This window comes from Gymnodraco acuticeps, unplaced genomic scaffold (assembly GCF_902827175.1).
Source record: "Gymnodraco acuticeps unplaced genomic scaffold, fGymAcu1.1, whole genome shotgun sequence".
Lineage (NCBI taxonomy): Eukaryota > Metazoa > Chordata > Actinopteri > Perciformes > Bathydraconidae > Gymnodraco > Gymnodraco acuticeps.
Genome location: NW_022991582.1, coordinates 25,871 through 53,434, shown reverse-complemented (window position 1 = coordinate 53,434; position 27,564 = coordinate 25,871). Strand labels below are relative to the sequence as shown.

Genomic DNA, 27,564 nt, shown 5'->3' with positions numbered 1-27,564 from the left:
CATCTCAGTAGTGACTAGATCTGTGGTGGATTGCATAGTTGTGGTTCTTATATTTGTAGTCACTGTTTGGCTGGTGGAAAGAGGGGTTCGGTCTGCAAATTGAAAGCATGGACTCATTTTATATGTTGTGTTGGATGAGCAAAGATTAGTGCATGTTATTCACAAGGTATGACCACTACCACCGATTACATGAAAGTGAAGTAACTTATTTAACCTCACTCTGACCCAACTGACATGCTTCCATTGATTTTACTCATGTCTCTCACCAGGAAGGGATGTTGTTTGCCCCAGAGTTGAAAGCTGCTCAGGAGAAGTTCTCTCTGTACTGGTTGAGTGTACCTTCATGGTGGTTATTTGACTTGACTTGTGGTGGGAAACAAAAATAGTTGTTTTGAGTTTCACCTGCAAAAGGGAAATAGGTATTCACAGGGGAAATGTAATTTCAATTGGCAAGAAATAAGAATGATCTAACTCACTGGATACGGTTTTTGTTTGAACCACTTCTTTGGTTGAAGGAAGCTCAGATGAGATGATATTTGTACTGGAGTTTCATCTGCAATATATTTCATAAATAATAAAATAACAGACAGATGTTGCTTCGAACAGTTTGTATAAGAAGCTCTTATTTTAGGAGAAATGTTGCTGTGTAAATGTTTGGAAATGTGTTCTTCTGAGGGTTACATATTGTATCAAGGGATTCTCTCCATTAATGGTTTCTTTAGGAAAACAATAACCACTGAACCACAAGCAAAGGTCGCGTTCAGCAAAACTTAGTTAAACACTCACCATGTAGTTCATAGCAGAAAAAAGGGAGCCTTCTGCTGCAGAGTTCATCGGACCACAGGCCATTGTTGCCCAGATCAGTTGCAATACAGTTCGGACTTCGCCCATCATTATCAGGCTGTCCTGTTTTCCAGTAGCGGAAGGTGGAGCCACTTTTATCCGACCATTCCCGTGTCCTTCACAGAGAAACAAAGACTTGTCACGGAATATTCTAGGGTCCTGTATTGTATTTTACTTAAAGGTCCCCTATTATACTGTTTTTCATCAATATATCACAGGTCTCAGATATATACAAAACATGTCTCTGGTTGGCTGAAACACCAAACAGATCATTGCAGCATTACCCATAATCCCCTCTGTTTCAGCCCTGTTTCCAAAGTGCTGATTCTCTGTCTGTTACTTTAGATGAAAATAAGGAGCCCCTCCCCACGCCCCTCTGAGAGACATTTGGTTACAAAGAACTCAATGGTACTCTAGGAGGAGATTCAGGTGATAAGGGGGGGAGGGGGTTACCTTGGTTGGTGATTGGCTAATGGCTACACAAGACAAAACATCGTTATGACATCATAAAGTGGCCAAAATCTGATCAGCTCATTTTCAGACAGGTTTTTATAGAAATGGATCAAAAAGAGAGAATCTTTGTTCCTGAAACTTTCAGAGTCTCTTTCCACAGAGGGGACACATGTTGATGTAGAAGAGACATGAAGAAGAGGGGACACATGTTGATGTGGAAGAGACATGAAGAAGAGGGGACACATGTTGATGTAGAAGAGACATGAAGAAGAGGGGACACATGTTGATGTAGAAGAGACATGAAGAAGAGGGGACACATGTTGATGTAGAAGAGACATGAAGAAGAGGGGACACATGTTGATGTAGAAGAGACATGAAGAAGAGGGGACACAAGTTGATGTAGAAGAGACATGAAGAAGAGGGGACACATGTTGATGTAGAAGAGACATGAAGAAGAGGGGACACATATTGATGTAGAAGAGACATGAAGAAGAGGGGACACATGTTGATGTAGAAGAGACATGAAGAAGAGGGGACACATATTGATGTAGAGGAGACATGAAGAAGAGGGGACACATGATGATGTAGAAGAGACATGGAGAAGAGGGGACACATGTTGATGTAGAAGAGACATGAAGAAGAGGGGACACATATTGATGTAGAGGAGACATGAAGAAGAGGGGACACATGTTGATGTAGACACATGTTGATGTAGAAGAGACATGGAGAAGAGGGGACACATGTTGATGTAGAAGAGACATGAAGAAGAGGGGACACATGTTGATGTAGAAGAGACATGGAGAAGTGGATTTTGCACAATAGGCGAGTTGTTTTCTACGTTGTGTTACCTGGAATAGGCGCGACCTTTTCCCGAGCGACCCACAGGAAATCTCCCACGTTGAGCTTCCTCACATCGAACGTCACTCCGTTCCTCTGCAGCTCTTTGACCAGATCCAGCTTGCAGTTTTTGCTTCCGCTTCACAAACACACCGACCGTTCAGGAAACACACACACACACACGTTTGATTCACACAGTTTAAAACACACAGCGGTCTTACCCCGTTGTCTCAATGAAGTCCACACAGAGGATGATCTCGTAGGAGCCGGGAAGGAGACTCCAGGAATTTGGGTTTCTGCTCGGTACATTTTGGGGTTTCCCTGAAAAGAACATCCCAGGAACGAGAACCCTCGGCTGGGAAGCAGAGGAGGTCGGCCTCTCTGCAGGTCTGGAAAAAGACGGTTCAATTGCTTTTATTGTATTGACAAACAGTTCAACAACACAAGTGCAATCATAAAACATAATGGAGATATTTCGGTCTTAAATATATATTACTTACACATCTACAATTGGAGAGTTCATCAGAAACATTACAAGCTAAAACACACAAAGGAAAGTCTACGTATTTTCGTATATTAAAGTAGAAAGCACCGTATTTTTCTGTATTTACTTTTTACATGTATATAGTTGACCTATTTTTGCTTTTTACTTGCACCGTTCTATATATTTTTGGACTATATTTATTCCTTTTTATGTCGTAAGTTGTTGGAGGAGGCTGGGACTTAAGATTGTCAGAACCAAGACCACGTTATCTTGAATCTTGAATGTTTAAATGGTCTCTAAACACTTAGTCTATACAACATATGACAAAAGGAAAATAAAGGTACGACTTAAATGCATTTCAGAGTAGAGTTACTTGTTGAGATAATGATACGTTTTTGTCCCAGAAGTTTTGAAGCACACTCACTGTATTCTCTCCTCTTCCTTCTCCTCTTCGTCATCATCACTAACAGTGAGGTCCACAATCCCCGGGCCACCTTCTTCTCCCTCCTCCTGCTCGTTTCCTTCACTCCTGGCCTCCTCTCTGTCTCCTTCTGGACCTTTAGTTCCCTCTAAAGACTCGAGGCGCTCCCCTAAAGCCAGACCCTCTTCTGTCAGAGAATACCTGAAGAGGGAGGAAGAGTGAACTCCATTTAAACGAAAGAGAAGCCCCCGTTTCCACTTCAAAACACTTTGAATCTGAAATCGTACAGAAATAATGTGTGTGTCAATCAATCGTGCGTGTGTGTGTGTGTTTCCTCTGTACCTTGCAGGGTTGTGGGTCTTCATCATCAGGTTCTTCTGGATCAGAGTGCTCACTGAAGACCAGGCCGTGTACTTACTGCCCAGATCTGGCTACAGACACATAAAAGTTAACTGAATTAAAATACAAATATTCAGGACGCTCTGATCAGGGTACCCTGTGCCGTCATATCAGTCAATAAATGGCCAATAAAAAATTGTTCTCAAGCTAATTTTGTACCAAAAACATTAATATTTCATACCTACAGACTCAACATTTTTTTTGAATAAAGAGTATTATTAGGAAGTATTTTCAATTGGAGTATTTTCTCTGCTTTTGACGACAATTTTTGAGTAATAATAATGGTTTATTGTTAACAGGACATCCCAACACAAGTCCCTTTTTATTTATTAGTTTCAGAACATCGGTGTGTTCATTTTCACTGCGCTGGGGGAGCAGTTTGACGCTCTGAAGGCAGAGGGACATGTCGCGAGGCGCAAGTGTGCCTACCTCGAAAAAGCAGTGAGGGTTCTTAATGAGAAGATCGAAAATAACGTTACCGTAGAGGCGATGTTCCAGGGACTAATCCAGACAAACAAGGAATTGGAGCGTGAACGACAGATCCTCGAGGAACAGATGTTTGACAAGCTAGATGAGCTGGATAGCATCGATGCTATCAAAGCTGAGCATGAAGCTGCACTATGTGGACAGAGAGAGCTCGAAGCACAGATTAAAGAGGTGCGTTCATCGATCCAAAGCTATTCTGCTGCAGAGGAAACGCTCGATGCATTGAGAAGTGACGCAGAGGAAACCATCAGAGTAAATGATGGCCTTGAGGAAGAACTTCAGTATCTCAAACAAAGGAAAGAGCAACTTCAGGATCGTTTCCAAGTGTCTAAGGCAGAGATAGAGATGGTTATCCAGAAGAACCAGGCTCTGCAGCAGGAAGTGGGCGATCTCTGCAGGGAGCTTGAAAATGAAAGCATGGTGCAGTTTGAGATAGACGAAATGAACCGGTCGAAATATGAGGAAATGAGCCAAACCGAAGACTTGCAAGAAGAGATCTTTGAGCTTTCAAGGAGGCTTCTGGGTTTAGAGGATCTTCTGGGGTCATACAACATTGCGAAGGAAGAAAAAGAGTTGATTTTCCAGCAAATGCAATTGTTGCAACAAAAGAAAGTCGAGTTGTGCCAAGAACTTGAGAACGAGGACACCATTATGGAAAGTTGCGACGCAATGGTGACAGAAAAAGCCGCCATGAGCCTCGAACATGTCTCCCTGCGAGAAGAAGTGTTGCAGCTCAAGGAAAGGCATCTGCGTTTCATGGAGCTCGAGGACTCTTACAAGGAGGCGAAAGCTGAGAGAGAGGACGTTACGAGGAAGAACGAGGCTTTGATTAAAAAGATCCAGGGTTTGAGCAATGAGGTTCACAAGGAAAAGCATCTCATGATCAAGTACAAGGCTTTGAAGGCATCCAACGAGACCTTGAGGTGTGATAGGGCCGCCATGTCGAAGGATCTCGTGGATCTTAACCTACAGATTGGTGTTTTGAGGAAGGGTCGTTCTCAGAACAAAACCGTGCAGGAAAAGATAAACGACCTGCAGTCTATGTGTGATGAGCCGCTGAGGGAAAGAAACACAGCGGTTCAGAATCCAAACGGCGATCAGGACCGAATGAACGGCTTGAATGTGAACAACGTCACCGTTGACAATGACTTCCTTGAACACATGAAAACGGTTCAGGAGCCAGGAGATAAAAGCCACTAACTTATCCGTGGCATAACGGGTTTTCTCCGGGGGCACCGGGTTTTTCCCAAAATGTACGATTTAAAAAAAACAAACATTAGTAAGATGTCTTAGCATGACATCAGGGGGCTTAGATATTCTTCCAGCAAGCTACAATTACAACGAGATAAATACCACGGGTTAAAGTTCATTAACTTGTCCGTGGCATAGCGGGATTTCTCTGGGAGCGCCGGGTTTTCCCAAATGTACGATTTAAAAAAAAAAAAAACATTATTAACATGGATCTTTTTTTTATTATTACATGTTACTTGTTAGACGCTTTTATCCAAAGCGACTTACATACTCAATACTGTGGCTCCCACAGGAGCAATTTGGGGTGAAGAGTCTCAGGGACACAACGACATGCTGACTGCAGTGGGGTTTGAACCTGTGACCCCCTGACCCCAACACCTAGGCACTAACCCACTACGCCACACGCCTCCATCTTAATCTAGAGCTTGGCGTTTTGAAGAAGGGTCGGTCTCATGTGGTGACATTCGATCACTTGGATGGTTTGAAAGCGGAAAATGACCTCCAGCTAAATAATCTGGATGATGTCAACGAAGAGATTTAGGTTCAACGGTGACTTTTAAACATTATTAAGATTGTCTTAGCATGGCATCAAGGGGCTACACATGTTTTTACCAGCAAGCTACAACCTTACATTCATAATGTCAGCGGAGGGAGGGGGGCGGCGCTGCGGAACAGCAGAGTGGCGAGGGAGAGCTGTCGTCTTCCCTTTACAAGCTTCAAACATGTATTTATCGTGTGATTTTGGAAATAAAAGTTTCATATTCTGAAAGCCAACACTTTGTTTATTTAAAATCAAGCAAAACACCCGAACCCCGAAAAACTTTTTTTTTTACGCAAATCCACGTTTATTTTGAAATGAGACTTTGCGCCTTCCGACTGATTTCGATAGAGCAGAGGCCTGTACTACGAAGCCGGTTCAACCTAACCTGGATATGTTTGAGTTAGCCGGTTGGCCTAATCCAAAACATAGGCGCTCTCGCTAAACTGTACTACGACGCGGGTTATCAAGTGGATTGCTCAAGCCAGCCGTTTCCTATCTAGTTAGGTGTTCACATGAAAGGGGTGGTATCTGGAGCATTCGACCAATCACAAACATGGAGAAGCGTACTGACAGCGCAGCGTCATACTTCCTGAATGAAAAGTCAACTTTAATATTAGACATATGAAGAAGTTAAACTTTAAACATCCATGACTTAAACACTTTATCCAGGATAAAAGCCACATAGCTGCACCTGCAAGGTGAATACAGCTGGTAACAGAACAAGTGTTTGAATGCGTACATTAACAGGTTTATGATATCACTGCCCCGTCTAAAACACGATCTGACTTTAATTACATTTGACTCGAGTGTTTCGTCAACTTAATGTGTTGCTTAAAATAATACTTCTGCATACAGTATGTGACACTGTGAGTGTTGCACGGCCAGATACGGCTCAGCTGACTCAGATAAGAAAATATGATACATTATGAAGTGATATGCCGCGGACTGTACTTAATGTTACTCTGATCCGTTATGTCGTGGCAGATATTTAAGTAAGCTTTCTTAACGCCAATGTTATAATAGTCAGATTATTCTGAAGATAGGAGGTGATATTCTATTAATGTTCACGTTCACACAGTCGGTGATTTTTGCCGGCCGTCTTTCCTGTGACGGCAGCTTTTCTGTATTTCCTTTCTCCTGTAATATGACTTGATCGCTTTAAACTCTGCACACTGAGCTCTGATTGGTCAGCAGGCAGTGCTTTCACTGAGTTGATCTCTTAGCCTGCAACCTAACCTGCTCCGGAGCAGGTTAACCGCTCAGCATAAGTTACCATGGAGATCTAGCCCGCTAAAAAGAGAACCAGCGTCGTAGGACCGGAAAGCCGGAGTTTTCCCTGAAGTTAGCCTGCTAAGCGAAAATCCTGCTTCGTAGTATACCCCCCGGGTCACAAATGATTTTCTGTGAGAAAAACAATATAAAAAGAAATAAGTAATAACATAATAAGTCTATTGTGATATTGGCATAGAATACCTTACTGCACATATATGACTAATATTAGCCATGTGAGGTCGGCCCAGACCCTAGGGGTTTTTAAATCTACACTAAAGACTCACTTCTTCTCTCTGGCCTTCTAGTCTGAGCGGAGCACGACTCCTGACATTTCCCTGTGTGTTGTAAGGGAAACTTCTGCAGCAATGGAAAGTCAGGACTCAGAGACACGAGGAGAGTTGGAGCTTTGATGTCAAACACGGATCTTTAATACAAGCATCGGCCGGAGAAATTCACATCACAAGTCACACAGTCAAAGGTTCTGACTGCACGGGTGGGTTGCCATGTCAAATCTGATCCGCCTCGCATCTTGGTAGACCTTTTAACTAGTATACAGAGAGTCAATTGGGGGACGGTACGTGAACACCTGGGAACAATGGAGATGTCTCTGACATCCGTGGTGCTTAGAAGCCCGCGTTCTCACAGTCGTAAAACCCCCCCTGTGCCCGCCAGGTCAGGCCATAAAACCTGGTAGTATCAACATACGACTCCATTATCACATTCCTTACGGGAGATTGGAAGCAGGGATGGTCGTAAATGTCAACACACAGAATAGGTGTGATTTTTTTATTTGTGCTGTTGTTAAGTGTTTTTATTGTAAAGTGTTTTTATTGTAAAGTATTTTGATTGTATGTACAGCACTTTGACCAAAAATCGTTTTGAAAATGTGCTATATAAATAAAACTTGATTTGATTTAAATAGTTCATTATTCTGTGTCATAATAATGCTTCGTGGTCATTTCAGAGTGTCTACCCGTGTTAAACTGTTACAGCCCACACGCAATGATCCAATACTTCTACATATTGGTGTTTAATAATGTCAAAATAAATAAAAGGAGGTAAAAGACTGACAGTTATGCACCAGAACATCTCGATTAGTGCCGTCGTCATTTTAAGTTAAGTTGCTACGCCACTATTTTATCTTAGCGAACACACACACACACACACTAGAGGGAGTTTCTTAAAGTAACTAACAGGGCTTTTCTCCTTTCTTGCAGTTGAGCGTTTAGGTGACCCAACGCAGCACCTTTGAATGAGCTCAGCCACACACACAGATATGGTGCCAACACATTCAACTTTTTATGAAGCCACACACACACACACACACACACACACACAGAGAGAGAGAGAGAGAGAGAGAGAGAGAGAGAGAGAGAGAGATTTTCAAATATATGAAATCATGTTTAAAATCATTAGAAGAAGAGACATGGAGAAGAGGGGACACGTGTTGATGTAGAAGAGACATGAAGAAGAGGGGACACATGTTGATGTAGAAGAGACATGGAGAAGAGGGGACACGTGTTGATGTGGAAGAGACATGGAGAAGTGGATTTTGCATAATAGGTGACCTTTAAAAAATGACAATCAATCAAACATACGGATGGACGATGGACATATGTAGCACTTTACAGACCTAAACAGGCCGATCCACACTCCCCTTAATGTGGCTACAGGTGGTGGGACTAAAAGTGCTGGTTCCGGGGCCCTTTTCATGATTTCTGGATTGAGCAAAACTGTGGTCAGGTCTGTGAACAAAAGACGAATGATCTGATTCTCCTTCCGGTTTCTAACCGTGGCCAGGTCTGTGTAGCGTGTCCTGCAGTAAAGCTGAGCGTCATCCCAGGTCAACTCTTGTTCAACCAAAATGAAACGCTGATCGCCTGTTCCTAATGAAGAAAAAGTAAAAGAGATGAGAGAAAGTCGAAGCATAGAGAGATGTCATGAATTGTTGTCGGAGCTTCTTTGTAATCTCTCCTGAAATAATACAACACATCAAGCCACTTGATTTATATCTATACAATCTGGACCGAGACCATCATAGCAGATGAAGGAGTTCCTCAGGGAGCACTGCTCGTCCTCCCACAACCCTCCTTCCGACATCTTCACACACATCTGGTCCCCGCCAAAGTTGTCAGGCTGACGCTCATCCCAGTTCCTGTAGAAGCTTTCATTGTCTTCGTCTGAAAATGACCACGTCCAGTTTTTGAAGTTCAGCCCGATCCAGGCCAGATCTCCAAATTCTTCCATGGAGTCCTTGGCTGTCTGCAACAGCTGGTTCATGTCTTCCATGTCAGAGACGGTGGCCAGATCAGTGTACAGTTTTCTGCAGTAAGTCTGGGCATTCAACCAGGACAATTCATCGATGAAGTGGTACTTTTTAAAGCTGCATTGTGCAATAGAACACAGCGCTGTGGATGGAAAACACAAATGCCCATCGGTAGGAAGTCACTCAGTGTTTTCAATAGTGTTCAACGTGATCGATAAGCACAAGTAGGTGAAACCAGGGGATCACCTAGATGAATTAAAGGTCCCCTATCATACTGTTCTGAGAGAGATTTGGTTCAAAAGAACTCAATGGTGCTCTAGGAGGAGATTCAGGTGATAAGGTGGGGGGGGTTACCTTGGTTGCTGATTGGCTAATGGTTACACAAGACAAAACATCGTTATGACATCATAAAGTGGCCAAAATCTGATTTGACAGGTTTTTATATAAATGGATCAGGACAAAAAGTGAGCGAATCTTTTTTTTCCTGAAACTTTCTGAATCTCTTTACACAGAGGAGACACATGTTTATGTACAAAAGACATGAACAAGTGGATTTTGCATAATAGGTGACCTTTAAGTCTGGACTACAATGATGAAGATACCAATATTGCCACCAATATAAAAAAAACATTTGTCATACTTTTTGTTTGAAAACGTGTTCCCAGAATGATGGAAAAATCCTTACATTGTTAAAACTTGTAAAACTCGTATTGATACAAATAAAGGATCCCAAGTAAACATGTTGTCGTTCAGGGGGTAAAACCAATCCTATTTCTCCTCTACCCATATGCTTTAAATATAATTAAAAGATGTTGTCCTACTGGTTAAGCGAGTTGAAAAACCGGAAACTATTTGTTGATGACATTAGTCAAATGTACCTGTGAGAAACAAGAGGACAGAAATCCTGCCCTTCATGTCTCGCAGCTTTCTTCACACGTGTTCCTGTAACACACACATCATTATTTACTGTGCACAAAACGAAAGGTTCTCATTCGCTCATTGTCATATGTAAAAGCCTTTATTTGCATGCTGTTCGACGCCCCATGCAGTAGTTAAAGGTGGGGTAGGTCAAAAACACTTTTTGTTATATTCCATGGAATGCTCTTAACATCCCGATAGCAATGAATATATTAAATGCTTTGACAATAAATACATAAACACAATTTATGAAACAATTTCATCTGTGGAAGCCGTAGCGCTGTAAAAAGCACGACCAATCATCTGAGCCGGCCCGGCTAAAATAACTGGATGGCCTACCTGGCTGTCAGCCTTCCATCTGTGCACACACTTATCTCGTGCCCTCATTGGTCATGTGTGCATTCCAGCCTGTCCTCCTACAAAAAACGACCAAATAGGTCGATTGTTTAAACAGCTTAGATTACGACCCATAGCCACGTTTTAAAGTGTAGCACCTCTAGTGGTCGTGTATGGAACAACATGCTCCCGTTTATTCGTTTAATCACAAATAACCCTCTCTGGAAAATCCTAAATTGTAGACTAGTTTGGCCATTAACCTCTTAAGCCCCAAGCCTGTTTTTCAGGTTTCAGGCTCGAAAATGACATGCCCAAAACAAAGGACTATAACTTAACTTCTAAAAGGGTTATATGAATAATTTCTTTTATCAAAGCAAGGTCACATCTGTGAGTTGGATGTAGAAGTGTCAGAATCAATAAAGATGTTTCAGTGTCAGAGTAAATCCAGATGGAACATAGTCAAAAAGTGTACATTTTTGTCTCCGCCCAAATAAAACCCATTACTTATAGTGAAAACCACCCTTGAATGATGGGTTAGTAGCCTAAAAGCTTTAGGAATCCAAAGTATAACATATAATAAGTACCCTGTATCAAGATTGAGGCAAAACAAGTGAGAATTGACCTTTTTAAGAGAGATTTAGCAAAAAAAAGTCCAAGCGGACTAAGCTTTGGGCACATTTGGTTCCATCAGTGCCATTTAACCTTTTTCAGGTACCAGACTGTGAAAATCATTGTACAACATTTAATTATCACTATAGGTATTCATTCCATAAAAAAATTAAAAATAAATTGTTAAATAAATAAATAAATTAAGTGGGTGTGTGTGTGTGGTGTGTGTGGGAAGTTCCCTCTTTGCATGAGATGCATGTTACTTGCACAATAAAAATGAGGAAACTTAGGAAACATTTGACTCCAACTGGAGCAGATTTATTAAAAAAAATTAGCAACACACTATACAACAAGCATTTTTTGGGTAAAAAAAAAACTTTATACAAACCCTGAATGTTACAGTATTACTCCAGCAAGTCATGCCATGCCCTGTAAAAGTTATTTTTGGTAGTGAAGCACAGAGGGACCTGACACTTCCTACAGTACAGGTGTCTTCACCCTTCAGTTGCCAGCATCAGAGCACCTCCTGCAGTACCTCCTGACCTTGGTGGCATCTTCCCCATAATACTCGGGCATCCAGAAGCCATATCCTCATCGCCTTCCTCACTGTGAAAACAAATGTGGAAAAAACAAATAGATTAATTCTCTGGCTTGTACTTTCAAAAATGTAACTCAAATCAGAAATAATTTCTCTACAACAACAGCAGAACATCAATTTTGAGTGTGTGAAATAACATTATATCACTCAAAATGTATACCGTGTAAATTATGTAAGACGGGGTTCATATAATCTGTTCAATATTTAATATTAATATTCTGTCTGTCATATATATGTGTGTATATTAGGGGTGTAACGGTACACGTACCGAAATTATTCGGTACGGGCCCTTCGGTTCGGTACAAGTGTGTACCGAAGTGTACCGAACGAATATAACGTTAAACGTAAAAAATTGAGAACGTGAATAACTTTTTGGAAGTAATCTCAGGTGCTGCGTCGCAGCATTCAGAGTAATTTGCTCACATTGGATTCAACGCGTCATAGAGCGAGCAAGTCATTTCATTGGATGAGAGGCATACTATGAGAGCTGGTCAGAGGGATGCGTTCAAATGTAGTCAGTAATTTGAGGAACTGTCAAAAATGAATGGCGAACGCAGATAAAGTTGAGCTCGAAAATCCTCCAGCATCATTGAAGTCTCCGGTTTGGGAACATTTTGGTTTCGCAGTTACGTACAAGGATGACGGACAAAGACAGGTGGACTGAACCAAAGCTGTTTTTCGGCATTGTTCAACTAAAATTGGTTACGCGGCTGGCAATACTTCAAACTTGCACACTCTTGAAAAGGCATCACCCGAACGTGAATATCACCGGTACGAAAAGAAAAAAGACTGAAGTGCAAACCCAACTCCCACTAGCATTTAAACCTCCACCACTCGCAGAAAGATCAGACCGAGCCAAAGCTATTACAAACACCAAATATCCTTATGTTGCCATGTTAGCAAAGCGCTACCTGGCTGTATCTGCTACCTCTGTCCCTAGAGAGAGGGTGTTCTCCACATCAGGAGACATTGTTAGTGCCAGCAGATCTGCCCTTTCAGCAAGCAATGTGGACAGGTTCATCTTTCTTTAAAAAAACATGAAAATACAATGACAAGCAAGTCATAATGTCAAACTGGCTGCTTAGGTGCTAGTACAGTACAGTTCAAATACAGATTATTTCAGTTCATCGAAATGCTGCACCTCAATGTTCATTTTATTATATTTTGTATTTATTTGAGTGAATATTCACAGTTTAATAATAATTAAAAACCCAAAACTAATAGTTTATGTTTTGTGAGTACTAGTACAGTAAAGTTCAAATACAGATTATTTCAGTTCATCGAAATGCTGCACCTTAATGTTTATTTTATTATATTTTGTATTTATTTGAGTGAATACATTATTCACAGTTTAATAATAATAATTAAAACTGCGGTCGCACTTGTGCGCGCAGTGATGAGCGGGCCCTCGCGTCCGTGCGCCTGTCGGGGAGGGCGGCCGGTCGTCCCGGCGTCAAGCAGACGCGCGCGAGTCCTGGGAAATGAGCCGTTTCTCATTTCTATAATTTTCACGTCCCAGACTCCCAGGTCCTCCGGCAGCGACCCGGAAACGGATGTCGGCGCGCCGTCTCGAAGGAAAACAAATGTCTCTAAAGGCTCGTCGAGGATCGATTATCGAGGAGGCTGTCTGGAGGAGCATAACCGAGGATACACTGATTTAGAGGAGAGAGGAGTGTCTCTAGAGGAGCTATAACCGAGGGTACACTGAAGTATTCTCCTGAGACGATTTCAGCCAACAGTGATGTTTAAAAGAGGCGTGACGCATGGCTGGACTTCTGTCAAACGAAGCACAGCTCTGCAAACTGTTCCCGTTGTGATTATAAGTTATTTGAGATGATCAAATGTGCATCAGACTTTCTGCCCTTTACCGTTTGCTTACTCACTAATCACATGTCCCCTGGATGTTAGGTGATGTTACAGTGAGAACAGCTGCTGAGGTCAGTGCAGAAAGCAGAACAGTGTGTATAATATATATCGCTCAATAACAAATGTAACAGGCCTACATGTCACACTTTATTTGTAGGCTTTAGGAGATATCTACAAATAAACATTAGGGTTAGGGTTAGCGAGTGTATAGGTGTCTGTTGTAATCAATATGCCGCCAGCAAAGGGTGTTGTTGGACTAACAGTGTGTGTGTGTGTGTGTGTGTGTGTGTGTGTGTGTGTGTGTGTGTGTGTGTGTGTGTGTGTGTGTGTGTGTGTGTGTGTGTGTGTGTGTGTGTGTGTGAGAGAGAGTTGATGTGCCAGGCAGACAGGCAGGTCTCAGTAGCTTATCTGACATATAATTGGTCAAAAACGGTACATTCTCCGTTAGCCTACGAGCTCCCCGTTTGAGCGACGGACTATTCCTTCTCAATGTATTATGACCTTGCGCTGAAGTTGTCCTGGATTGGAATTTTTCCGATCATTCCCCTAGGAGGAGTTTGGAAGAATGTGCGTAAAATGGCTGAAAACCGCAGATTTTTCAAAATGGCCGACTTCCTGGGGGGCTGGGCTAATGGAAGGCAATTTGAAATATGTGTGCAATCATAATAGCAATATGTATACAGCGTTTCGTGAATATTGGAAAAACTATATGCGAGCAGTTTGGAGCAATTTGCGCCATGTGAATCGTCAAAAATGTTGTATTCGCTGTTAGCTTACTCCACGAGTAATTTTTCAAAAATGTGCTCCTCAAATAAGTATCATATTGGATAGGGGCTAAACCCGTCATGCATTGGAATTTTTCTGATCATTCCCCTAGGAGGAGTTTGCAAGAACGTGCGTAAAATGGCTGAAAAACGCACATTTTTCAAAATGGCCGACTTTCTGGGGGGCGGGGCTAATGGAAGGCAATTTGAAATATGTGTGCAATCATAATAGCAATATGTATAGAACATTTCGTGAATATTGGAAAAAGTATACGCGAGTAGTTTGGAGTAATTTGTGACATGTAAATTGTCAAAAATGGAAAGTTCTCCGTTCGCTTACGAAGTCCTCATTTGAGCGATCAACTATTCCTTCGCAATTTAGCATCACATTGGAAATGGGCTGAACTTGTCCTGGATTGGATTTTTTCCGATCATTCCCCTAGGAGGAGTTCGCAAGAACGTGCGTAAAATGGCTGAAAACCGCACATTTTGGAAAATGGCCGACTTTCTGGGGGGCGGGGCTAATGGAAGGCAATTTGAAATATGTGTGCAATCATAATAGCAATATGTATACTACGTTTCGTGAATATCGGATTAACTATATTCGAGTAGTTTGGAGTAATTTGCAACATGTAAATCGTCAAAAATGGTGTATTCGCTGTTAGCTTACGACCTCCACGATTGAGATATCAAATATGTTCTTCTCAATTAAGTATCATATTGGATAGGGGCTGAACGTGTCCTGGATTGGAATTTTTCCGATCATTCCCCTAGGAGGAGTTCGCACGAATGTGCTTAAAAGGCATAAAAAACGCACATTTTTGAAAATGGCCGACTTTTTGGGGGGCGGGGCTAATGGAATGTATATACAAATATGTCCGCAATTCCATGAGGAATGTGTGTGCCAAAATTCGTGAAGTTCTGAGAAACTATATGCGACTACCACACAATAGGGGGCGCTAGTGAGCAGTTTTTTGTACGTTTTTTTTTTATATTCTCGAAAAGGTCCTGGGCTCTGACGTGTGTCCAAAGTTTTGCGTCCGAAGCTCATTTTATGCTATCGCAATTTAAAAATAATGTATAGGCCACGCCCACATTCTGCATTTGTTTCGACACTTTGAATCTAAGTTCGTAGTCGCCCCGAGAGTATGTGTAAAAAATAAAAATAAAAGATTAGTCCATCTGCTCTTGAGTTATAAATTGGTGGTGTTTTTGGTGCCCCCTATAGTCCTAAATGAAAATTATTTGGTGTGCCTATTTCCCAAGACAGACTGAACCTTTCCACCAAAATCTGTGGTGAATGGATACATTGTTGATGAGTTATGAGCATTTCTTTATAAGCCCCGCCTTTTTGCGAGTACGTTTTAATTAATGGCGGAAATATTTATCGTTTGGACATGCTCATCTCCTAGGGTAATGTGTCTGACCCTCCACCGATGCTATATACGAAGTTTGGTGTTGAAAAACTGAAAATTGAAATTTAAGTGAATATTTAACTGTTTATGTAAATTATGCCAATTAAAAAAAATAAAAGTAGGCGGAGCTTAGGGTTCCCATGGACTTATTTGTAGAGCAGGTACTCCCGAATATGTGTGCAAAATTTCAGGTCATTCGGAGTTACGGTGCGACTTTGTTAATTTTGTCCGAAATGGGATTTTGATAGGTGGCGCTAGTGAGCAGGTTGGAATATTTAACCCATTGACTCCAGAATATCAAATTTTTCACCGGTCCTGGCGTCCGTGCAAAATTATACAACTTTGTCAGCATCCTACAGGTCGAAAGCGCAGAAAAATAATAAGAAGAATTCCACCAATAACAATAGGTATCCTTGCACTTCGTGCTAGGACGCCGTTGGGTCCTAGCGCTTCGTGCTCGGGCCCTAATAAAAATATATATATATATGTTTTGTTTTGTGAAAAAAAATTCTGCTGTACCGAAAACGTACCGAACCGAACCGTGACCAAAAAACCGAGGTACGTACCGAACCGAAATGTTTGTGAACCGTTACACCCCTAGTGTATATATATATATATATATATATATATATATATATATATATATGTATGTATATGTATGTATGTATGTATATATATATATATGTGTATGTGTATGTATATATATGTATGTATGTATGTATATATATATATATATATATATATATATATATATATATGTGTATATATATGTATATATATATATATATGTGTGTATGTATATATATATATATATATGTGTGTATGTATATATATATATATATATATATATGTGTGTATGTATATATATATATGTGTGTATGTATATATATATATATGTATATATATGTGTGTATGTATATATATATATATACACGTGTGTATGTATATATATATATATATGTGTATGTATATATATATATATATATACACGTGTGTATGTATATATATATATATATGCGTGTGTGTATATATATAGTTGTAAGTCACTTTGGATAAAAGCGTCAGCTAAATGAAATGTAATACTGTGTTAAATTCAACATGTATATGTCTTGTTTATTTCAACAACAAGAACAAGAAACGGCATCCATCTTCTTTGTTGTTGTTGAGTGTGTGAAAGAACATTATATCACAAGATGGATGCCGTCGTGTTATTGTCACGTGTGTGAAATTACTATAGATGAATACACTCTTACACCAAATAAATAACAAAAAGATAAAAACAGATGAATACTCTTACACCAAATAAATAAGTAATAGATACAAACAGAGAGAATCCATACCTTTCCGGTGACGGAGGTTCATAATCAGAGTCATTACTGTCCCCTTTGTGCGTGACGAGATCACTATCTTCCGACGGAGAGTCCTGAAATACGATATCCAATGCCTCCTCGACGGACAAAAAAGTCTTCTTTCTGGCTGCCATTGTTACAATGAAGACAAAGAAAACAAATCCTGCTGTTTCGCTGATCGATCTGCCGTTCTCTGCTCTCCTGTCGCCGCGGGACATGCTATGCTACGCTATAGCCTAGTATGCAGCGTACAAAGACTGGGTCGTGCGTAAATCAGCTGATACAGCCTTTATTTATCCTTACGCAAACTCCTATCTCTGGAACCCATTGGTCGATTTGGGTGATTGACACCTTTTTTGAATCGTTAGAGCCAATCGAATCGAGTAGCAATTTCAAATTACGTAAATACGTCATGCCTGCGGAGGGGGAGCTATGCGTAAAAAGCAGCTCCCGCAGCTGAATCCACGGACTGTTAATCGTTGGACCTACTCTTCTGCCGTGAATGAAAGGATTGATTCTCAGTAATCATTTTAAAGTGACAAGAGACATTGGATTAACCCTCAGCAGCGTTTTTATTCCTTTGAACACAACTTTTGATCACAAAACAGCCAAGGTAAGACCTAATTATTGTCAGGGATTTGAAAACTGATATTGTTTACTTGCTATGTTGTGGCTGCCAGCTCGGTTAATGTTGTGCCTGTAGTGATGGGGTGTACACCCATGGAATCTGTGGAATCTCAGCTTTCAGAAAATGTGTTGTTTGTGCGGAAAGGATGAATTATAAATGATCGTTTTTGTGAGTTATGAGCAGACATAGCAATTGCCCGTTTTTGACATGGGGTCATTTAGAGGCTTCTTGTGAGACTTCTTTTTCGAATTATTTTTTTTTTTCGTATAGACAGTAAGCCAAGTTTCCTCCGGTCAGATGGGTATGAAATATTAATAGTTTCATGAATGACACTTCAGATATAGCACTGTTGCTACATATATAGCATTTTCGGACCCGAGCTCGGGTCCGTGGGGCTTAAGAGGTTAAAATGCTTTTTGATTAAAGGAGACCTATCATGCTATATTTAAATGATATAGTGTATGACCATACCTATATAAGGTATATTTATACATTTTATTTTTCAAAATACCAAACAGATCATTTTTTAGCCATGCCTCGTTTCGCTCATTTTCGCTCTTTTCCAAGCCTGTCTTTGAAAATTCTGAGCAGCAGCTGACCACGCCCCCCTGAAGAAGAGCGGGGCATGCGCCGGCGAGAGTCACGTTACCATGCTTTCTGTGATTACGAGTGTGGAATAAACATGTCATCTCAAAGCAATGCATGTGTTCAAGCGTATTATCAATTTGATCCAGAGATTGACCCTGAAGCAGCGGAGGTTTTGGTGGAGGTGCAAAGATCTCGGTTGCAGCAGGACGTTTCTGAATGGTTAGTTGACAAGCTGTTGTTCCTATTTATTTTACTCTGTTACGATGATTGCTACTTATTCCGTTTATATTTTGGCTAATTAGCAAGAATGCTATGTGTACAGTTTATAACTTAGAGCTTGTAACGCAAAAACAGCGATACATATATATATTTATAAAGGGAGACATTCATATTTTCAGCATATATACAATGGCCTCATTGCGTTTATTAATAGTTTACACCCCTTTTCTTCCAACATCGTGCAACAACCGTTGGAAAGTTCAATAACTTAGAGTGATAAAAAGTATAACTCCAACAACACCTCAGTTGTCAGCAGTGTGTGTAGTTTCATGTGTTTTTAAAAGCTCAGTTATTGACTTCTTTCTACAGGTGTACATGTGCAAATTGCGGCACGATGCCTTCTGAACGGAGAATGTGTGCTGCATGGAGATACCACAGGTAACATTTTTGATAGCTTCACTAAGTTGTCTGTTTAGAGAATGCATTTTTAACATGTCATTCAATATGTTTATCACACTAGGTGTCAAGACGGATTCAGGAACTTGAGGACTCTGTAACCTGTATGGTGGACCATCCTGGATTGGAGCCTGTGTGCCTGAATGTGTTCTCCCTGCAGAATGCATTGAATATTTACAGAGCTGAACATGGTGGACTACAGTTGAGGCAAATAGAGCAGTGAGTGGTTTGTTTCTTTTGACTGAAATTGTAAAACGAATGCTAATATTGTTCATGGAAATAAATACTGGTGTATATGGCTTTATGCAATCTTTCATTGTACATGTACTATTATATATATATATATATATTATTACACAGCAATGGCATAACACACCCATGTGTACGACAAAAAAAGTCCACACACAACCTTATGCTTTTGAAATCAGAATATTCTTTACCCATCCAAACATAAATAATCACGACACATTTGATATCAACTCGGAACTTTATTGTCAAAATCAACGGTTCTTTGAACCCATAAAAAAAAACGAAATGTACTTGTATTTTGTATAAATTACACTAAATATTTTTTTTAATGATTTCAGGCGTCACAGGTATCTAGCCTACAGAAGCTTTGTGAGCTGGTGCTGGGGCTTCCTTGGACGCAGGATCAGAGTGGTGATTCCGGCCTGCGTTGTCCTCAAGGAGGCAGGAGTTTCCTGATCCGCAAAATGTCGATGTGTAGCATACCCGGCGATGACCTCGTCCCTGTCAGGTCGCTCATAATGGTGCAGGGTCCACAAAGACTTGGTCGAAGATGAGGTCCATCAAGTTGGCCACGTAGCCTGTGCAATGTTTAAAAAAAAGCACAACAAAAAATGTGGTTTAGATTAGTATATGCATGTAAAAAACTGAAAGTTCTTTCTAATTTTATATTTGTAAATAGTTGTATAATAAATATTTTAAACACTTACGGAATGCGGGGTCAGTCTTTACTGGTTTTGCTCTGCATTCTCCCTTCCTGGCCTTTGGGAACTGCAGTTTATACAGAGGGTTTCCAGTGGATGTTGGCTTGTGCACGCTCAGCGTTTTCATTGTAGTGCAGGGCTGCCAGGTACAGTCTTTCATTTCCGCCATGATAAAAAAAAAATGTAAATAATAGCAAAGGATGTACAAATTGTCACTAATTAGTAAGTATGTGAGGTGCTGGCCTGTAAAGAAGAAAACATAGTTAGAACAAAATCATCTCAATTTAGTATTCAGGATGAGAAAATACTATTTGGATAAATATCGTCTGAAATCCCAAAAGATGGGGCTTAAAACTCTCTATTTAGCAAAGCTCTTTGCTTAGCCTTTTCCAATCTGAGTTAGTTTTGAACCGTAACGTGCATGCTGTGTTTCTGACTCAATACAGATGATATGTTGGAGAGGGGCTGAGCTCAGTAGACTGACTGTAATGAGTGCTTGCCACTAATTAGCCTGTTGCTAGGTAAGGCCTCGTCAACAACAACAGACCAACGGGGCTTTAGTTCTGTTTTACTCGTGGTGTGTGTGTCCCCTCGCATACATACACACAGTGTTGTATCCTCACACACCCCCATTTATATTTATGTGCGCAAACAAGTAAATACACAAAAGCTTTTACATATAACGCTGCAAAAAACGGCATGTCTCATTAGCGTAGCTTAGCTTACAGATCTGATCGTTCTTACAGACTACAATCACAAAAGCTTTTACATATAACGCTGCAAAAAACGGCACTTACCTACAGATGATTACGTTTGTTATTATAACTTACTCAATATGATTTTAGAGGATACAAAATACTAATAAATAGGAGAATAAATACTTGTGTTATCGGCTAGGGCGTGGCTTTACAGCCTTCACACAGATCGCCATTACTGCAGTATGTCTGAACATGTTAGCAAATGCCTGATAATTAAAATAAAAGACAAAGCAAAGACTGCGGAGCGTACAATATAAAATGTTATAAAAACATATAAACACCTAACCGATTACTATTTGGGTTTGAGGCGACATTGATACGGCGAAGCTACATGCTACATGCTACATGCTACATACTACAAGCTAGAGATAGCTTTATCAGGAAAAACACCGCTAAATAAAAACTTACAGCTTCAAAATTGGATGTGTCCTCACTGGCCTGCTCCCGGATGGTTGGTATTGATCCCGGCAATGCACGTGGCCGTGGCTCATTCCCCTGATAGGTGGAGAGTTGACCAATAAGCGGAGCACGTCTCTTTGTGACGTAGGAAAGTGTTGAAATCTGGATCCGTTTTTTTCAGATCCGTTTCAGCCACTTTTTTAGAGATTTGGCGAAGGAGGAAAATAGAGAGGGTTGTGTTTTCTGACACTTGGTGAGTTCCCTGGAACACCGGGGACACATATTCATGTATACAAGACGTCCAAAGGTGCATTTTGCATGATAGGTCCCCTATCTATTTCTATTTCTAGCGAGAAGTGTATATTTTACTTTTAGAATCCACGTCCAGTGGATGTGTAGGATCTATAGTTTGATAGATATTACGAAGATGATTTGAGGTCTCGCCAGGATAACGTGTATGCAGCTTCCATGTAAAGTTAGCGTGGGTGAAAACAGTTTTTCCGGTCTCGAAGTTTTCATAATAAAACCGGATATATTCCCCTCACTGTCAAATGATTACACAGTGATATCTCCATTACTCATCCACTAAAAAACATCAGTTTATCCTTGTTAATTACACAATATTGATTGGTTTAAATTGTGTACAATGCTTTTGTGTTTTTAACCTTCAATTCAGAGAAACAAATAGTTTTTTAGGAGTTTAGACACTACAGTTTCCGAAGACACTACACAGAATCCCCAGCTATCGTTTGGGACTACAACATCCACCTTGCTTTACAAACCCCATGATTAGTCCTCAAGCCCTGTGATTGGATGTTGGAGTGGCAGTGCGACAAGGTTACGCTGAGCGTCAACAGCTCGTTGAAATGGAATGGAACCACGGCAGACTTTCCAAAACTGGAATTGGACGGGTCCAGCCCCCGGGTCCAGCCCATACATCCATGGTCCAGCCCCCCCCCCCCCCCCCCCCCCCCAGAACTACACATGCTGGCTATTGTGTGTTTCGCAACATTATATGGCACGTCTCTTTATAAGACGTTTTCGTATTTCTCACAATTAGAAGTTGCCAGTATTAAACTGTGTACACCCCTGGAGGTTTAGGGGATACGAAACACAGTGGTGTTATCAAATGTAAAACATATAATTAATAAATGGGTGAATTAATATACCCACATGACACCTAAGGTCAGAAGAGCTTTATTTAACAGCTGGTCTTATGTCTGTGCAATTGTCACGGTTCAGAGGCAAATTTTGCAAATATGGCAGTAGCCATCGATCATCTTAAGATAAGATATACTTGATTGATCCCAAGTTGGGAAATGTTTTTGTTACAGCAGCATACTACTTTGTTCTACTCCACTACAATTCAGAGGTTAACCTGGTATTTTTACTCCACTACATGTATTTTAGTTACTTTGCAGATTCTGATTAATGATGTGAAATATAAACAACCATTAAATCAGACTTTAGTTACACCTGACTCAAATTCAGGGAAGGTGATTGTCAAGTGCCAAAATAAACTATGCAATATATTGGACGTAAAGCACGTTGTCAGACTTCATATTTATCTGTGGATAACCCCAACGTTTTTTTCTTATTCAAAAGAAGACCTTAACTTAAAGTAATGTTTAAATAAAGCCTTATTAGTTTGTCTGTTTTGCACATCCTCCTGTTAATATCTTTGGACGTCCTGCACTAAACTGTTTTATTGTAGTGATCATCTTCTTGATATTTTCAATTTTGTATGTAGGCTACTCTTAATATTTAAATGTTTTCATCAAATAAAACGTATTCAACAACAACATTCAATAACATGCTTTAACCACAAGGCGGCGCGGGTTAAAAAAACAGTGGTGTAGTTAATAAAACATAATAATATCAAACATAATATGACTATTAACTTTATTGTGAAATTAAAACAGAACGGTAAAGGAGAATACAGTTTCAGTCTCTCGATTTGAAGCTTATGCATTGTACCATGAACCTGTAACAGTCAACTGTATGAGGAGTTGGAAAGGTAGTAAATAATTTAAAAACTACAAAAAAAAACCTTTCTATCAGCTGTGCACCGTTATGGTGTAAATATAACCTATACCAATTGGATCAAATATAAAAGTCAGCCTAATTAGTGTTGATACTGTAAGGAGACGTATTGTGTGAAAAGAAATGGAAGATGTTGTTTAATTGCTAATATATTTATGATCCACGTCACGTATTCAGTTTTGGCGGCATTTCTTACAGTTTGTCAAAAGGTCTTCTGATCAAGGCTCTATAAATAAATATCTACGGCAGATATGTAATATTTAATGCAGCCGAACCGTGTATTACAATGCCGTTATGTGATGACTTCCAAAGAGAAAAGCAAGAACACTTGGAATAAAGTAATATTTTATTTAAAAAAAATGTTTTTCCGATTTCATATCGGATAAACACCATATCCCAACATGCATTGCGGCGATGTTTTAGCCTATCAAAACCTCTGAAAAAAGAAAGGCGTCTCAGAATCGAAAGAGAAAAACCTATGGGAAAAACACAAAAGCATTGTGCACAATTTAAACCGATAAATGTCGTATAATTAACAAGGATAAACTGATGTTTTTTAGTGGATGAATACTGCAGATATCACTGTTAACTCATTTGGTCATTGGTTTTATTATGAAAACGTCGAGAAACACTGTTTTCAACCAGTAACTTTACATGGAGGCTGCCGCAAACCTCAAATCATCTTCGTAATATCTATCAAACTATAGATCCTACATATCGACTGGAGGTGGATTCTAAAAGTACAATATACACTTTTCGCTAGAAATCTAATCAAAAGCGTTTTAATGGCCAAACAATTTAGGATTTTACAGAGAGGGTTATTTGTGAATAAACGACCATCTGTAACGTTGGCATTCAACGGGAGCACTAGAGGGCGAAAACTTTAAAACGTAATTATAGGACGTATTAAGCGATTGAACAAACGACATATTTGGTCGTAATAATTGGGCCTGAACAATCGGCATATTTGGTCGTAATAATTGGGCCTGAACAATCGACATATTTGGTCGTAATAATTGGGCCTGAACAATCGGCATATTTGGTCGTATGAGTTGGAGGACTTGTTGCAGCGTTCGTGTGTGTTGGAGGAGGGGCTCTGTAAGGAAGTCTGAAGGAAGAGGCAGATTTTTTTTCGGCTAAATTCTTTCAATTCTAGCGCACTCGAGCTGGTTTCTCCATTCTTACCTACCCTACCTTTAAGTACTTTACTAAAATACAGTAACAAAGCACAATTCGATGTGATTGAATTTGAAGAATGTCATTATTCATTTGCACTTGACTATTCAGAAGTAAATATTGTACATTATTCTCCATTATATTAAACATTAATGCACTAGTAATTATAATCCAATAATGTTTGTTTCTTACAATTACATTTTGATGATAATTATACTGTACTTTGTAGTCACATTTCAAAAGCTAGACCTATAATGGAGCAGTAATGTATTGCTAATTTTACCTAAATGAATGTCCAAAAATCACAACAGCTCTTTACAAGCTGCACACCATACATCGTTTTTACTACACCATGTTAAGAAAAAGAAAGTGCCAGGAGAAAATGATTACTCTGCAAAACTGCTGTTTTGAATTCTTTGAAAAATATGCATCAATGGATTTAGTCAATAATCTGAATACTCCTGCAGATGGATACATTTGGTTTTGTAAAATTGTTCAATTAAAGCACCAAGAGAAAAATATATACATTTTATTCAATTTAAAATAGTATCTATTTTGTATTTACCTGTAGCTTTGTAGAGTCGTCCTCGTCTCAAGATCTCTTACCTTCCCAAACTGTGGTCTCTAAACTTTGTTGCGCACAATTTATGTAAAGCTTTTCTTGTTATGCAACAATTAGGTAAACCCTCTTGCCCGACAAGTTTCTGGTTCTTCCCCACATTCTCACTCTGAAGTGACACAAGATTTTTGGAACAAACAGGTTTTAGTGGGAAGACTCAGGGCGCCTCAGGAGTTCAAAGAAACACTCGGACCACTAAACAGCTTCTTGGTTGAACTTTATTGAAATAAAAGCAGCCTTTCAGCAGTGACGTTTGGTGTCAAAAAGGTCACACTGGTGTCCTGACAAGTGCATAATGACTTTAAGCAGGGGTAGACATTAAGGGTAAAATTCAGCTGGCCCTCCGGGCCGGTGGAATTTTATTATCACTGGCCCCACCATTGTAACCACTGGCCCGGAGCATTCGTCCAAAAAAAATCGACTAATAATGAAGAAAATTAACACATTTGTTGCAATAGTAATTTATGCACTAACTACATACTACTTGTACTACAACATTTGAATCATCAGTTCTTCCTCATTTCCCTCAATTGTTCATATTTGGTTTATTAAAATAATGATATTGTGGTCATTGTTCAAAAATGTCTGCTATTATGAGTATTATTTGTATAATGCACTTTATGCCTTCCTGTCATCAGGAGTTAGACATGTAATGGCTATGTAATTGATTTGATTAGAACCTTCATTATCCTAAACTGCTGGGACATTTCCCTATAGCCAATACCTTTATATTGTCTACTCTTCACTTACTTGTCAGCATAGGTCGGCACCATAGGTCGGCACAGAGCCGACAGAAGACCTTATTTATATTGGTATCATATTGAGAGGTGCAGTGACGCGTCCTAAAACCAGGAAGTAAGCTGCTGGTTCCCTCCACAGAAAGCAATGGGATTTCTCCACAGGGTTTTGGAAAATAGCTGGAAATAAGGTCTGTGGAAAACAAACCTGTTTGATAAATGCACGTTTTGTTCAGCTGGATAATCTCCACATGTCTACCCTACTTTTATAATTGTATAATCATAAATCTAATCGATAGATTATAAAAGGGTTTTAGGATGCGTCACTGCACCACTAGAAGCCAACTCCATCGATCAAGCTGACTGAAACTTTCTCTCCCTCTTCTTCTCATGCTCCCTGTCACTCTCCTTTAACTCATCCGGTGACTTTCTTTTATTTGAAGATAGTTTGTTGCCCGGCGCTTGGCCGGTTACCGCTGGTATTAAAAACATGTTGGCGAATGGTAAGGTGGCGCGATAGTCTGTAGTGAAGGAGCACGCTCCCGTTCACGGGAGCCTGCTCGCGCTGCGCTCCCGTGAACGGGAGCCTGCTCGCGCTGCGCTCCCGTTCACGGGAGCCTGCTCGCGCTGGGCTCACGGGAGCCTGCTCGCGCTGCGCTCACGGGAGCCTGCTCGCGCTGCGCTCACGGGAGCCTGCTCGCGCTGCGCTCACGGGAGCCTGCTCGCGCTGCGCTCACGGGAGCCTGCTCGCGCTGCGCGCTGCGCTCACGGGAGCCTGCTCGCGCTGCGCTCACGGGAGCCTGCTCGCGCTGCGCTCACGGGAGCCTGCTCGCGCTGCGCTCCGCAACAAAACAGCTGTTTGCTTTTCACCCAACAACGACAACCGACTCACGAAACGCTATGTTGTAGCGTTAATAAACGAAACAATTTAACAAAATTGCTAGTCCAAATACCAATACCACAGGACAATATTTTTTTTTAAACAATATTTTTTGTGGCCCCAGCGGGCAAGTGGAAAGTACGTTATGCTGGCCCGGGGTGTCTAAATAGTGCTTCCGGGCCAGCGGGCCATTTATAATGTCGAGCCCTGCTTTAAGGATTTAAGTATTTGTGATTTCTAACACCTTTTCTCACCAAACGTTGAGAAAGCTGAAAGACTGGACAAATGTTGCTCTGAACATCTGAGACAATTCTTTAATGACTACATTGAAAATGATTACCTTAAAGCATGATTTCCACCCCAAAGAAGTCTGGACTATTGCTTACACTTGTATGCTTCTTCTCAATAAAAATATTTGAAACGAAGATGATTACCTTGTGAAAAATCTAAGGAAATAACTGAGGGTGTTTCTCAATGTCGAGGACGCTTCCTTGGTAGGACATGTCCCTCCGAGTCAGGTCCATCAGAGGCTAGGCAAGAATCCTTCCTTTCATTCAGAGAATGAAGAATGGAACAGGCTAGCAAGTGTGCGTCATATGAGAGGCCCCGCCTTACATTTTCCGACGAAGATTTGGGAAATTGTCCGTGTGCAAAGCATTGTGGGGATTTTAAGACAGTGGAGGATACACTGGGTGTTTCTCAATGTCGAGGACGCTTCCTTGGTAGGACACGTCTTCCGATTCAGTTCCTTCATAAGCGAGGCAAGAATCCTTCCTAGCCACGGAAAATGAATAATTGTGGAACAGGTTAACAGGTGTGCATCATATGAGGCCCCGCCTTAAATGGAGCACGATTTCCACCAAAGATTTGGAAATTGGTCCGTGCGCAAAGCATTGTGGGGATTTTAAGACCGCCGAGTCTACACATGTACAGCCTCGAAATTTCTCGCTACGAAGTACGCCGGCCTCGGTAGAATTCCAAGTATGCTGGACATTGGAACAGT

At 40.6% G+C, this 27,564-nt stretch overlaps 1 protein-coding gene across 1 annotated transcript; it reads right to left on the bottom strand.

Annotated features, from left to right (window-relative positions):
* Positions 1-7: 7 nt before the first annotated feature.
* On the bottom strand, positions 8-24,909 carry LOC117533735 (crossover junction endonuclease MUS81-like). Its single transcript, XM_034197641.1, has 9 exons — positions 24,891-24,909; positions 3,381-3,469; positions 3,042-3,239; positions 2,355-2,522; positions 2,145-2,272; positions 787-959; positions 477-553; positions 267-363; positions 8-92 (listed from the first exon to the last, which is right to left on the bottom strand). Exons 2-7 carry the CDS (start codon positions 3,404-3,406, stop codon positions 521-523), a joined length of 726 nt encoding a protein of 241 aa, XP_034053532.1. The 5' UTR covers positions 3,407-3,469; positions 24,891-24,909; the 3' UTR covers positions 8-92; positions 267-363; positions 477-520.
* Positions 24,910-27,564: the final 2,655 nt, after the last annotated feature.

What these genes read in the sequence shown, in the direction of transcription:
- LOC117533735 (XM_034197641.1), bottom strand. Translation starts at nt 3,406, where the DNA reads ATGATGAAGACCCACAACCCTGCAAG. An exon ending in AAGGAAGAGGAGAGAATACA is followed by an intron (nt 2,523 to 3,041) that starts GTGAGTGTGCTT and finishes GTCTTTTTCCAG; the next exon opens with ACCTGCAGAGAGGCCGACCT. An exon ending in TTTCTGCTATGAACTACATG is followed by an intron (nt 554 to 786) that starts GTGAGTGTTTAA and finishes AATATATTGCAG; the next exon opens with ATGAAACTCCAGTACAAATA.